Source organism: Balaenoptera acutorostrata, chromosome 3 (genome assembly GCF_949987535.1).
Source record: "Balaenoptera acutorostrata chromosome 3, mBalAcu1.1, whole genome shotgun sequence".
Taxonomy (NCBI): Eukaryota; Metazoa; Chordata; class Mammalia; order Artiodactyla; family Balaenopteridae; genus Balaenoptera; species Balaenoptera acutorostrata.
This window is the reverse complement of record NC_080066.1, coordinates 113561257-113575243: the sequence shown is the minus strand read 5'-3', so window position 1 is coordinate 113575243 and position 13987 is coordinate 113561257. Positions and strand designations below refer to the sequence as shown.

The window sequence follows — 13987 nt, the reverse complement described above, 5'->3', positions numbered from 1 at the left end:
GATTACATACATTTGGCTTGCCATCTTCTAGATTGGTATAAGGGAGCAATGATGTAAATAATTCCAAACAGCAGATACTTGAAATTTACTGTATTTGGACAATTTGTTTTGTGCTTATTCCCTATTTATACACTCCTAGGCAGTGAGCAAGGATGGAGTATTTTTTAAAACAAAAGGGTTTGCCTGGGTTTAATCTACAGTGTATATAAAACATTGGTGAATAATTAAAAACTTACTTTATTATTCTGACTCCAAAGAATAACAGTCTCACACTAATGAAAATGTGATTGTTCTGTAGAACCTTGCTTCCTCAATATCTGCAAACCGAGAGTACTAGCATCACCTGGGAGCTCGTAAGAAATGCAGAAACCCAGACGCCACCCAACTTACTAAATCAAATTTTCATTTTAACAAGATCCCCAGATAATTTGTATGCACATTAAAGTTTTAGAATCATTGCTCTAGAAATTGTTTATTGTGACATTAAGAAGTGTTCTGGTTTCTTCTAAGCCAGTGTTTCTCAACCAGAGCTGAGAGAAGACAGTGAGTACAGCATATCAGAATCACCTAGGAAGCATTAACAGCTATATAGTCCCTTCATTCTCCAGTTGAGACCCACAAGTTTAAAATTTATAATAAATTTTTTTTTAGGTGTTGGTTCTTCTAATCTTGTAATTCAGAGTTGTTCAGGGCATTTAAGAGGTTAAATCTTAAACCATCTAAGAGATTGAAATTAGAAGAAGACATGTTTAATCAAACCCTCTTGAAAATGTGAATTGCTCGTTTCCATAAATGTATCATTAGAACTAGTACACAGTTGCAGTAAAAACAAGCAAAATACAGAATTGCCTAACAAATGTGAATAATATTTAAATGTATATCCTCCTAGAGTAGCGCTAAACTAATAACAGCATTTTTGCAATCAGACTAAGCAAAGTGAAGAATGAGCTTCACCCACACTAAAAAATCTTTGGCCTAATCTTTTGTTAGGAATTCTATCATCTTGCATCTGTAAGTTCTAGGCTTGTGTTATAATTGAGTTATTTTCATACAACTAAAAAGTGATCTAGATGTCATAATAGATTTTTTTAAAGTAGGAGACTAATAGCAACATAGTGCTTAATAATTTGGAAAGGAAATACAGTGGAAGTTTGTACACTCAACCACAGTATTCGAAGATTATGAAGTACAGAACTGAATGATTTTCCTAGTAAAATCAGCAGACTTCTAATAAATGGTATATTTTACCAAGGCATTTAAAAAGCAGGGATTGAATATGACATTTTCCTAACATTGGCATAAGTTGCCAGGGATTTATGGAATCTTTTAAAGTTACTTCTTGACCATGAACCTCAAGTCGTACTATATTTCCCTCCTCCATTCACTGTCCCACTTTCCTAATTGACTATTTTATACCTTTATCTTCTCCCATGTTACTTTCGTTTAACGGCCTATCTTCCATAGGCTCCCCTACTAAATCTACCACCTTCCAGCATCTATACCCGTATGCTCTGACTTCTCCACTGTTACGAAGGTGAATTATCTCCTCTTCTATTAAAGCCATACGTTCAATATGTATTAGAGCTCATCCTCTCACCTGCTCGAGGACATAGCTCTAGGAAGTCTCCCCTCTCCTACATCAACTTTTCCTTCTCTATTGGATTATTCCCTGTAAAAACATGTGCTTTTTCCCCTCTCATCTTAAAAAAATTTTTTTTTTCTTGTATTTTACTTCCCCAGCCAGCTGGAGCCCCATTTCTCTTCCCTTTGCAGCAGAGTTCCTCAGAGGAGTTCTTGATACTCTGTTTTTAGTCTTTCTCTTCTTTCAAACACACTTCAGTTAGGATTTTCCCCCAGTTAACTCTTTTTTTATATATAAATTTATTTATTTTATTTATTTATTTTTGGCTGCGTTGCGTCTTCGTTGCTGTGCGTGGGCTTTCTCTAGTTGCGGCGAGCGGGGGCTACTCTTCGTTGCGGTGCGCAGGCTTCTCATTGCAGTGGCTTCTCTTGTTGTGGAGCATGGGCTCTAGGCACGCGGGCTTCAGTAGTTGTGGCAGGTGGGCTCAGTAGTTGTGGCTCGTGGGCTCTAGAGCGCTGGGTCAGTAGTTGTGGCGCATGGGCTTAGTTGCTCCATGGCATGTGGGATCTTCCCGGACCAGGGCTTGAACCCGTGTCCCCTGCATTGGCAGGCGGATTCTTAAGCACCTCACTACCAGGGAAGCCCCAGTTAACTCTTGAAAACTATTTTTGTTAAGGGCATCAATGACCTCCACGTTGATCAGTTATTCGATAAATAAACAAGCGTTTATTGGGGGTTTATACAGGGCCACGATCTGTTCTGAGTGTGTAGGATGTGTTATTGAACAAAACAGATTAAAAGCCCCTGCCCTTTGGCATTTCCGTCCTATTTAGCCATGCTAAGCCAGTGGGCAGTTCTCAGTTGTCTTACTTAACCTTTCAGCAACATTTAACTCAGTTGATCTTCCTCCTCATCCTTTTTTCACTTGCCTTTTAGGACCTCACACTCCCTTGGTTTTCTTTCTTTCTTTTTCTCTAGAAGTTTCTGTTCAGTCTTTGATGATTTCTTGTCTTCTCATAGGAGAGACCCATCACCTAGTCCTTGGTCTTCTGCTCTTTACGTAGGCTCACTCTAGATGATCTTACCCAATCTCATGGCTTAAATACCATCTATATATCAGGGATTCCTGGATTTATGTCTTTAGCCCACACTTCTCTCCTGGACACCGAACTCTCATATCTAGCTGCCCATTTGACATCTCTGTTTGGATGTCTATTTGATGTTTCAAATTAACTTGTCCTAAGTGAATGCTTGATCTCCCCTCCCGCCACGAACACATACCTGCTCTCCTTGCAGTCGCAGTCTTGCTAATCTAAGTTGATGACATCTCTGTCCCTGCAGTTGTTCAAACCGCAGTTTGTAAAGTCACCCTTGAATCTTCTCTCTCACACTCAGTAACTATTCTACCTAACAACATTAAAACACATCTACAGTTGGGACTCCTTGGAGAAGTGGCTCATGGGGTCGGGGCAAGGAAAGTCTGAGGATGAACCTGGAGCGTCTTGTTGTGCCAGAAAGTGAGGAGCTTCCACTGGCCAGCTTTCTGAAGAAAAGCTGGTCAAATCCAGGACAGTATTAGAATTAATAATGATAGAAATGGATTATAACCTGTTAAATAAAAAAGGAGGGCTTCCCTGGTGGTGCAGTGGTTAAGAATCCACCTGCCAACACAGGGGACATGGGTTCGAGCCCTGGTCCGGGAAGATCCCACATGCCGCAGAGCAACTAAGCCCATGCGCCACAACTACTGAGCCCGCGTGCCACAACTACTGAAGCCCGAGCGCCTAGAGCCCATGCTCCTCAACAAGAGAAGCCACCACAATGAGAAGCCCGTGCACCACAAGGAAGAGAAGCCCCCGCTCGCTGCAACTAGAGAAAGCCCACGCGCAGCAACGAAGACCCAACACAGCCAAAAATAAATAAATAAATAAATTTATTTTTAAAAAAAAGTATCACCACAGAGGTGGCATAGTGATTACAAATGGAAAAATGATATTTTACAGTGGACAAGACTGGCAGACGCCTTATTCACGTGTTCAAAGATAATATCGCCAATGTAGGGACAGATTGACACCAAGCCTGACATTTCTTTTTGACGTTATGCATTGAGAAGGCTTACAGCATTACTTAATGTAGTTCTCTTGAGGAAAAACTCAAATTGAGGGCTTTTCTATAGCTACAACTAGCCATATATGTACTCTTCAAAACTGAGAAAGTGATAAGGAAGATATGGAGTCTAGGTGAAGGGGACATGGGAGTTTATTTTACTATTCTTGCAGCTTTTTTGTAATTTTGAAATGTTTTCTAGTAAAAAATTTAAAAAATATGTAAGTATGTATACCTCGATTCCTATCGTACCTACCTTGATCTAAGCCACCATCACTTCTTGCTTGAATCACTAAATTGCTCCTAACGGTTTTCTCTACTTCTACCTTTGCCCCTCTACAGTCTTCTCTCAGCACAGAAGCACAGTGACAGATTATATCACTCCTTTGCTCAAGGTTCTCCACTGGCACCTCACTTTACTCACCTCCTTATTATAATGATTGACAAGGTCCTATATCTTCTGCTCTTGCACCATCCTTACACCATGGTCCATCTCCTACCAGAGCCCTCCACTGAACTCACTACACATAAAAGATACCTGCTTTATTTTTTGCATGGCTTTTAATCACTGTCTAACATACTATATACTTAGTCCTTTGTTATGTTTATTGTTGTCTCTCCTTTTTAGAATTTATGATCCGCAAGACCATGGATTTTGTACTATTCACTTATGTTTGTCTTCCACGTGCCAATATAGATTTTCATCTGTTTCATCTTCAGGCTGAAGAGTATATTTTTTGTTCATGACTTGGATTAACAGAAGTTTATTTTTCCACTATTTATGACTTAAGTCAATAATGAGGATCAGAGCTTGTGACCATCATTTTTCAGAAGAATGAAAGGGTGAAGATGGGTTCTTTTTTTAAAGGAGATAGTATCCCCTAGATATTCACAGGGAGAAACTCAACTGTGTCAAACTGAAGACAAATTTAAAACATTCTGCCTAACTAAGCTCTTAATTATTGCAGCCTAAGGGTTGACCGGGCAGTTTTAGTAATATTTACCTTTGGTTTCTTCAGAGACTGAGGATATAACAAAAGTTGTACTTGCAGTTGAGAATTTTTAAAGAACAGGCCATGGTGGTTACTTTATGTAAGTTTCATTAAGAGTTGTAGAGCATTTAGAAAGATAAAATTATGATTTTGGCCTTTTTAGTATTTCAAAAGGATTTTCAAAGTGTTGTATAGCATTTTCACTCATGGAGAACTAGGGCCGTTCATTTATGTTTTCTCTTGTTTAACTTGAGGACAAGAGAGCAGTAGGTCATAATCTCAAAGTGGCATAGACTTTAAGATGTCATTGACATGATACATCAGAGTCCATTATGATTTGACCTCTGAACCCTTGTGTGACTTTATGTTTTAGTGTGTGTAATGTCCTGTAAATTTTGCCTTTTGTTTGGATTTTTAGTTTATTTTTGTTTCTGTTAACATACTGTTCAAGATCATGCAAACCAAGATCATGCATTAAAATTTAGTCTGTAAAATAGAATCACATGTTTTGTTTTGTTCTTTGTTATAGCAGCCTCACGTCAAAGTGTTCGCAGAGTATCTCTGGAGGAAGTTCTGGAATTACTAGGAACAGGGTTTCTACGTGGGAGTTCAGGATTTCTTCGAGCCAGTGGAGATATGCTGAAAGGAACCAGTTCAGTCAGTAGGGATGTCCGAGTTGGAGTTACTCAGGTTAGAATCACAAATCAGTATCTAAATGTAATTCTCACTGGCCTATAGTGAAAGTTTTAGTATCTGACTCCAGGTGGGAGTGATGCTGTGCAAGGTCATCACTTATGCTCTCATGTTTATAAATAGATGGGGTGAGGCCAAGACGCTTTATAAAAAACTAGATTACAAGTAAGAGAACCTTATTTGTACAAAGCCAACTAAAAAGGCTATTACCCACAATGTGTTTTCAGTTCGTAATGATGGGAGACTATTGTTTATTTCCTTTGAAACATAAACAACATTTTTTTGTTTGTTTCTAGGCCTTGGGCTTCCATGTGTCTTGTGGTTTAGCATGTTTTCCATTGTGTTTATGTGTGCTTATACAGTTCAGATTTAAGCTTTTAGGTACATAATATTGGGCATGGGCAATATTATATTTCTGTTTTATATGGTTTCTACTTCAAAATAAATATTACAGCATGTAATCTACTTAAGTGCTTAAATTCTTGGTCCTAAACAAAACTTAAAAAGCTAAACCCTGGGAAGAGGGTCTTAGAATAAGGCAATATAGAGGTCTTTGCATTCTTTCCTTGAACTATCTTGTTTTCTAAATGCCATTATGGTTCAAAGCAAACATGTATTTTTTTAAATTCACATATCTATCCTCATTATTTTATACTGTATGATATTAGATTTCATGAAAATATAAGACGTCCCAGTATAATTGTAAACTGTGTATTTTTAAAAAACAGATTACATAAGAAAACAACTGTCTGTATCGCTGGAGCAAGCCAAACCATTAACACTCATGAAAATAAAGAGCAGTGATTCGTCACCATAAACTTTCTTTTCTGGTTTCTAGAACTGAATTCCCTTAGAATTATGGGAATTAGACCATAGTTATGGTCTAATTATGGTATTAGACCATAGTTCGTTCTTACACTGTGTTCATATGTTTGATTTGGGTTTTCTTGTTCAGAATGTTAAAGACCTTAGGGACTTCCCTGGTGGTCCAGTGGTTAAGACTCCGGGCTTCCACTGTAGGGGGCATGGGTTCGATCCCTGTTTGGGGAACTAAGATCCCACATGCTGCTCAGCGTGTGGCCAAAAAAATTGAAGAAAAAAAAAAAACCCCACAAAATGTTAAAGAGTTTGAATGCTTTGTTTGGAGAAGTCACAGGCACATTTTACTTATTAGCTAGCTATGCTGGCTATCCTGAAACTTTGTAGTCTGACCAAAATAAAACAGGCACCATAAGTGAAATCTCAGTTGAAAGACTGTGTACTTCAATTTTGGCTTAACAAACAAAAAAATGGTACTACGTTTATATAGCTAAAGTGGCTATATAAATGAGGAAAGACTAAAAAGAAATGTTAATAAATTCTGCATATTTCATGGAAGAGAAAACATTAATATAGAACTGAAATTATTTCACTTTGAAGATAAAACTTCTTTCTTTTTTAGGCTTACGTGGTGTTTGTTTCAACACTAGGAGGAGCATGGCTAGAGAAAAATTTTGCTGCCTTTCTTTCTCATACCCTAAGCCTGGTTTCACAGTCACACCCTAAGGCCACCCAAACTCAGATTGACGCTGTCTGCAGTCGCCGTTGTGTTTCATTTATCCTTCGAGCTACTGTTGGAGGCCTTCTTGGAGAAAAGGCTCAAATTGCTGCTGCCAAGGATATTTGCCAGGCTATCTGGAAGTTAAAGAAAGTTATGGGTATGGATCTTCTAAGACAGTCTGTTTTAACAGTGCTAAAGGGATTGTCCTTTTGGAAAAGCTGGACTGGTATATAATTATATTAATACCCAAAAAACACTTTTATAATACAGGTCAGTTGTTTCAGAGTAAAGCAGCCTATATATAGATGATACATAAATTATCTAACTTGATAAGAACTATTATATATGTATGCACTGATCTTAAAGGCTGGTGGATAGTAGTTCCTCAGAATTCATAATCTTCCTATAGAAGTTAAGATACATTGTCTTTGAAACAATGAGTTCATCTCAGTTCTTGTACTGTCCTAAGTCTACTCTGCTTATCTTGAGTAATGATAAAATTGGAGTTCTCCCTTTCAGTGCCACTTGCTAAAAGAGTAATAAGGCATCTGTGATCAGGTTGCTTGAACTAAATTGGTTATGTTAGTTTAATTCTTTCTCTATAGATGCAAGTCCCCATTTTAGTATTTTAGTTACTGCCTCAAGGGTTTCACGTATATCAAGCGGAGGTATTAATTTTTACCTTCGTATGTTTCTGCTCCTAATACCTACCCTCTGTAATAAATTTTAATAAAACAATGATGCCTAGTTAATTCTTATGCTTCTGTCAGACGCTGTAATGAGTGACGGTAACTTGGAAACCCGGCTTGGCTCCGCAGATGTAGCAGCCAGCCAGCATATGTTGGTATGCGCTTTACAAGAACTTGGAAATCTCATACACAGTCTCGGCACCACAGCCGCACCTTTGCTACAGGATTCAAGTGCAGGTATCTGTTGTCTGTGACTAGTCTGAATACTTTGTTTTCACTTTTAGTTTAGGCAACTTTTCTCCAAGGAAGAAAAGCTCCCTCTTATAGCTCATTTTTTTTTTTTTAAAGCTACTTTTATTTTGAGATTTCTTTTTTTTTTTAATTAATTAATCCATCCATTTATTTATTTTATGGCTGTGTTGGGTCTTCGCCTCTGTGCGAGGGCTTTCTCCAGTTGCGGCAAGCGGGGGCCACTCCTCATCGCGGCGCGCGGGCCCCTCACCATCACGGCCTCCCTTGTTGCGGAGCACAGGCTCCAGACGCGCAGGCCCAGTAATTGTGGCTCACGGGCCCAGCCGCTCCGCGGCATGTGGGATCTTCCCAGACCAGGGCTCGAACCCGTGTCCCCTGCATTGGCAGGCAGACTCTCAACCACTGCGCCACCAGGGAAGCCCCATCCATATAGCTCATTTATTATAGATTCCACTATAGATTTATTAGAGTTTTATGAAATATATATAATCAAGATTTTTTAAAGTATGTTTTTTTTTCTTTTGCTTTTATAACTAAAGATTGTTCTCTAGGTCTCTATCTCCAGCCCCCTTTCTGGAGATATTTAAGATAACACGGAAAAATGGAGAAGTAAACCTGAACTCGTATCTCTCATCTGCAGTGAAAGTATTAGTTTCTGTATGGTACAAGTAATTTACTTCCTTAAAGGTCTTTTCAGGCATTCTCTTTTCTTTCTCTCTTTGAAAATTATTTAATCACTTTGAGAGATAATTCACATACCATAAAGTTCACCCTTTTAAAATATACAATTCAGTGGTTTTGGTATACTCACAGAGTTGTGCAAACTCTACCACTATCTGATTGCAGAATGCTTTCATCACCCCAAGAAGTCCTACACCCATTAGCAGTCATTTCCCATTTCCCCTCCCCCCCCAGCCCTGATAACCACTAATCTATTTTCTGTCTCTATGAATTTGCCTATTCTGGACAAGATTTAATATAAATGGAATCCATACAGCATGTGGCCTTTTGTGACTGGCTTATTTAATTACTTTTAAAAATCATCTTTAATGGCTTTTGTCCTTTGTGCTACACAATTCCTGCTGACTGAAGCTTACATTATATTTGGTTTGTAAGCTATTTATCCTAGGGCATATATTGTTTAAGTAGCAGTCGACATGAACTGTTAACATGTTTTGATGAAGGTATATGTTGAATTACAGCAAATGTAGACTTTTTTTTCTTACTGGTAGTGGCACTTCGCTGTCTGCATAGTGGCTTAGTAGCCCACTGGGGACCTAGTGAAGCCTTGATTTTCTTCAACATTTTGTTCTCAGGTTAAGAGAAACATGGTACATAGGGAGAATACTGATTATGTAGAGGAATGTGCCAGAAAGGATTTAAAAGAAAAGGAGGATGAAACAAGAGGTGACATTTCTTCTCAAGATGTTTTTGTTATTTACTGATAATTTTTCATTCCTAGTACCAAATTAATGATCTCAAGATAAAGTAAGCAGAACATTGGCTTATTTAGGAAATAAAAATTTCCTTTGTCTCCTGACTTAATTTAAGCCATTTTCATGAGATATATTGGTAGAAGTAACTCTTGGGTACAAAAAAATTATTTATAATTGTGTATCATTTAATTTTTTAAATTCTGATTTGGCTTTTGATAAAGATAATGTATTTCATATCCATGTGGTTGCTTACTCTGTTGACTGTTTGATGACTGAGTTTCATCTGTGTAGCTGAGTCGTCATTTGTTTATTCTGTCCTTCTAGGCATCCTTGACAATGTCACTTCAGTTACTCTTCATCCTAGCATTTCTGTTCGACTAGCAGCTGCCTGGTGTCTACACTGCATTGCTGTGGCACTACCTGCCTACCTAACGCCTCTCTTAGACCGTTGCCTTGAAAGGCTTACTGTGCTTAAGTCTTCACCTGAAGCAGTGACTGGCTTTAGTTTTGCAGTGGCAGCTCTGCTGGGAGCAGTGAAACATTGTCCTTTAGGAATTCCTCACGGAAAGGGCAAGGTAATGATTTCATTCTTCGCATATGAGAGTGATACTTCAAGTTTTTCTTAAAAACATCATTGTCTTCTTGTGTGTCACCCAGTAAAGAACCATGCGGGACAAATTTCTGAGCTGTCAGCTATACTACTACTTAAGTGCTAAGTATCATCAACGTAATTACTGTGAAAAACGAAGGGATGGTTAAAAATTTCGTATCTACACTTAAAGAGGAGTTGCTTTCTCTGCTTTTTGTTAGAAATATCTCTGGTTAGTAACAGATTTTGTTCCTGAAGGCTTTTTTTTTTTTTCTTCCATATATTCAGCTCTGCCATAGAAATACATTTTAAAATTGCATTGTAAAGGACAAAGAGAGCTTCAAAAGACATCTTAAACTTCATTTAATAATTTTATAGTTAGTGGTATTCTTGGTGGTATTATTCTGGAATTAGTTTACATACCTAGTAAGATGAAGTAGATAATGAATGTTCTTAGGAACCAGGATTTTCCATATAAAAAAAAAAAGCTACTGTTGTAGAATCAAGAAAATTAAGTAAAAGGCCCATATGTTAAATTTAAATTGAAAATATTAGTATGAGCTTTTAATTTCCTTTCACTCTGTCCAGACATAAAAGCAATGACAACCCAGTAGCAGGGAGCACCCCTAGTGCCCAGATTATGGCCCTAAATACCATTTCCAACCAAAAAGGAATTAGGGCCCCTTGGAGGAATGGCTGGTCCTAGATCCGGGGCAGGAAATGCACAGTGTAAGCCTGGAATATCTTGTCATGCTGGAAAGCAAGGAAGTCATCAGAGACTGTGTTCATTTTAAAAGGATGCAGGAGGTAACTTTAGACTCTCCCCCGACCAAAGATGGGATAATGTGTGCAAAAAAATAATGATAACAATGGATAGAAACATAGTAAATATATAAAACACCACGAGCTCATAATGATGACAAATTGCTTTGCTACTGAAAACTAATGGCTTTTGAGTGTAGCACTTTCAGAAAGATAAACGATACAGAACCTAGAAAGTAAATAACCCAGTTTTAATGTACAAAGACTTGTAAAGAGAACTAAAGAAATTTTGTTAATCAAATATAAAACACAAAACAGGCAAAGCGTGGTGTGGGAATTTTGTTTTTTTTTTTAATAGGGATTGTCAGTTGTCAGAATATTGTTTGACAGTGAAAAGCTCTCCTAATCTGGGTCCACACACACAAGAATTTTTTTAAAAATCACCATTGTTCCTTTCTTTTTTCTTGTCCCTCCACGTCATCATTAATGAATATTATGGTATATTCTCTGCAGTTTAGGCTTTGCAGACAAATACACTGTTACTTCAAAAATTCTTAAATTATCTTGAATATTGCCAATGCCTTTGGAATAAGGTGATCGGCAACTTCGGGAGGTGATGTTATTCAGTTCAATTTATTATTTTAGTTATATTCTAAACTAACACATCACATCTTGCTAATCAAAGAATTGCCATTGCGTGTATTAAATTTAATGTCCTCAGATCTTATTAATTTAGGCAGACAGGCTTGGTTTGTTTTGTCAAGTAGAGGCTGCAAGTAGTCCTAAGTTAGTAGTAAGTTGGTTGGTTGTTTAAAAATATGCTAGCCTTCCTCTTTAGAAAAGGTATGTGCCAACTCACAATATTTGCTCCTCTTCTAGAGGGGATTGGTTACAGAGATGTTTTCTTAGACATGTTAGATGCCTTTCGGCATTTGTACTCTATAAGCATGCATTATCCATAAAGGTGAAATATCTGGTTTTTCCTCTGTGTTGTTTTAGGACTGTCTATTTCTTAGACTTTTAAAATATAACATTTTAATTAATCTCCCTTTACTGTGAAGCTACTTCATTGTGTGATTATTGAGTACTTTTAACTGTGGTTATACAGTATATTGCCTCTGGAAAGACTATTACCGGCCACTCAGGTATCAAAGTAGTATGCAAAATTTTAAAAGGAGAGAGTCCTGTAATGAAACTTCCTCTGGTAATTACAGATCTATGAAGATGGTGGCTTAAAACTAAAAGTAAGTTCACATTTTATACAGCGAAACTTGAACGGTTGTACAATGTTGTCACATATACTCTGCAAAGAATTATAGGGTTGCTGTGTACAACCTAATATACCTATTGTATATCTATTATACAACCTATAATTTATCCTTGAAAAGTTACTTTTTTTAGTTTCATGTACGACATTGTCCTATGCTATAGTCTACGTGAATGACAGTCTTTTATCATGGACATTTATTATGTGTAAGAGTTAATTTTTCAAGAGATTGTTATAATTAGTTGCTGTCATTTGTCCAGTAACCTATAAACTGATATACTTTTTTTTTCTTTTACCTTGTTCTTCTATATGTCAATAGACTATTATGACATTAGCAGAGGATTTGCTATGTTCTGCTGCTCAAAACAGTCGCCTGTCAGCTCAGCGCACACAAGCTGGATGGTTGTTGATTGCTGCCCTGATGACCTTAGGTAAGTCTTGTGGAGGGTTTACATAACTACAGACCGCTTGGTGTTTTCTGAGCGTAAATACTCTATGATTTGACAAGACTAACTTAATATATACCAGAATTTAAATATCCACATAAACGTTTTTCTCCTAGCAGTCACCTTAGGAAGCCATATACTTATTTACTCCAGTCCTCAGAATGTTTTCTGATGTCCTTATTTGAAATTCTCTTCAAGACCAACTTATGAGCCTTAAGTAGGATAAGCCAATTTGATCAACTTTCACGCTTAACTCTGAATGAGTCTGGCTTTTCCCAAAATCATTCACATCTATCTTCAGAAAAAAAATTTTCTACAATATAAGGATAGGCAAGAGAACATGTGATAGCCCATGAATCCAATTCTGTAATTGTTCTGAGAATTGGTGACACTAATAAGATAGTTACATTGATGGGGATAAGGCACGTTTAAATTATATTTATTAAAAATCAGTAATTATTTTATGATCATGACTATTATATTTACATCCTGTAACTTTAAAACTCTGTTTTATTACTTTATTAAAGCTATACTTTAAGTCTCTTTGTATAGTTGTGTGGTTTACTGCTAGGATATAAAACTAGATGGATTTGACCAATAAATCATTTTGATACCTCTGAAGTAATTTGATCTAAAAGGAGCTTAATTAAAATAAACAATCATAAATGAAGAGCCACTTTAAGTAATGTTTTTGAGATGATTAAAGAGATTTATTGGACTAGATCCGAGTTCAACCTATGGGCCATATCTGGCTTGCCACCTGTTTTATACAGCCTGTGAGCTAAGAATGGTTTTTATGTTTTTAATGGTTTAAAAACAAAAAGGATATTTTGTGATATATGAGAAATATATGAAAGTCAGTTTTCAGTGTGCATAAATAAACTTTTTATTAGAGCACACTATAATCATTTGTTTACATATTGTCTATAGCTTTTAGGCACTGCAGTGGCAGAATTGAGTAATTGCAGTAGAGACAGTATGGCTTTGAAAGCCAAAAATGTTTACTGCCTGGGCCTTAATAGAAAATGTTTGTTGGCCCCTGGCATAGATCATGATTTCACAATGTGATGGGAATAATGTGGTCAAGATTTTATTTGCTTTTGGCTAGGTGTTTCATGCCTGCTGTATTGATATTCTTGGTTAATTAAAGGGGAAGATAAACTACTTAATAAATGGCACTATTTTAATGAACAAAAGCTTTCAAAACAGGGTAATCCCATTGGAAGAAGACTACAAGAGATCCTTTCTCCTTTATAAAAGAGATTAGTATATCATGTTTTAATGCACACTCATATTCAACATACCAAAAAGGAATAAAAATTAAGTTGATGTTTTATTTAGTTGCTGTTTTCTTGGGCTTTTTTTTCTTAATGCATTATTCTTTCACTTTATTATCAATTTTTAGAATGTGTTACTGGTTGCTAGTAATTTTCAAAGGGTATCAGTGAGGTTTTGCTTTTAGATATCTTTATAAACACATAGATTTTTATATGTTTATATGTTTCAATTGAATACATTTCTTTTAACATCTTTATTGGAGTATAATTGCTTTACAATGTTATGTTAGTTTCTGCTGTATAACAAAGTGAATCAGCTATACGTATATATCCCCATATCCCTTCCCTCTTGCGTC

At 36.8% G+C, this 13987-nt stretch overlaps 1 protein-coding gene and 1 long non-coding RNA gene across 6 annotated transcripts in view; one reads left to right on the top strand and one right to left on the bottom strand.

Annotated features, from left to right (window-relative positions):
• The window catches only part of LOC114237727 (uncharacterized), a 140351-nt gene that overhangs the window by 1293 nt on the left and 125071 nt on the right, over positions 1-13987 (bottom strand). The window lies entirely within an intron of this gene.
• The window catches only part of HEATR5A (HEAT repeat containing 5A), a 118704-nt gene that overhangs the window by 29728 nt on the left and 74989 nt on the right, over positions 1-13987 (top strand). For 4 of the 5 annotated variants that reach the window (XM_028166007.2, XM_007180690.3, XM_007180688.3 and 1 more), the window contains exons 7-11: positions 5210-5370; positions 6815-7070; positions 7684-7839; positions 9615-9865; positions 12228-12339. In XM_028166007.2, coding sequence (XP_028021808.2) covers positions 5210-5370; positions 6815-7070; positions 7684-7839; positions 9615-9865; positions 12228-12339 — 936 coding nt within the window. The remainder of the gene's footprint in view (positions 1-5209; positions 5371-6814; positions 7071-7683; positions 7840-9614; positions 9866-12227; positions 12340-13987) is intronic. The other variant, XM_007180689.3, reaches the window with a different exon arrangement.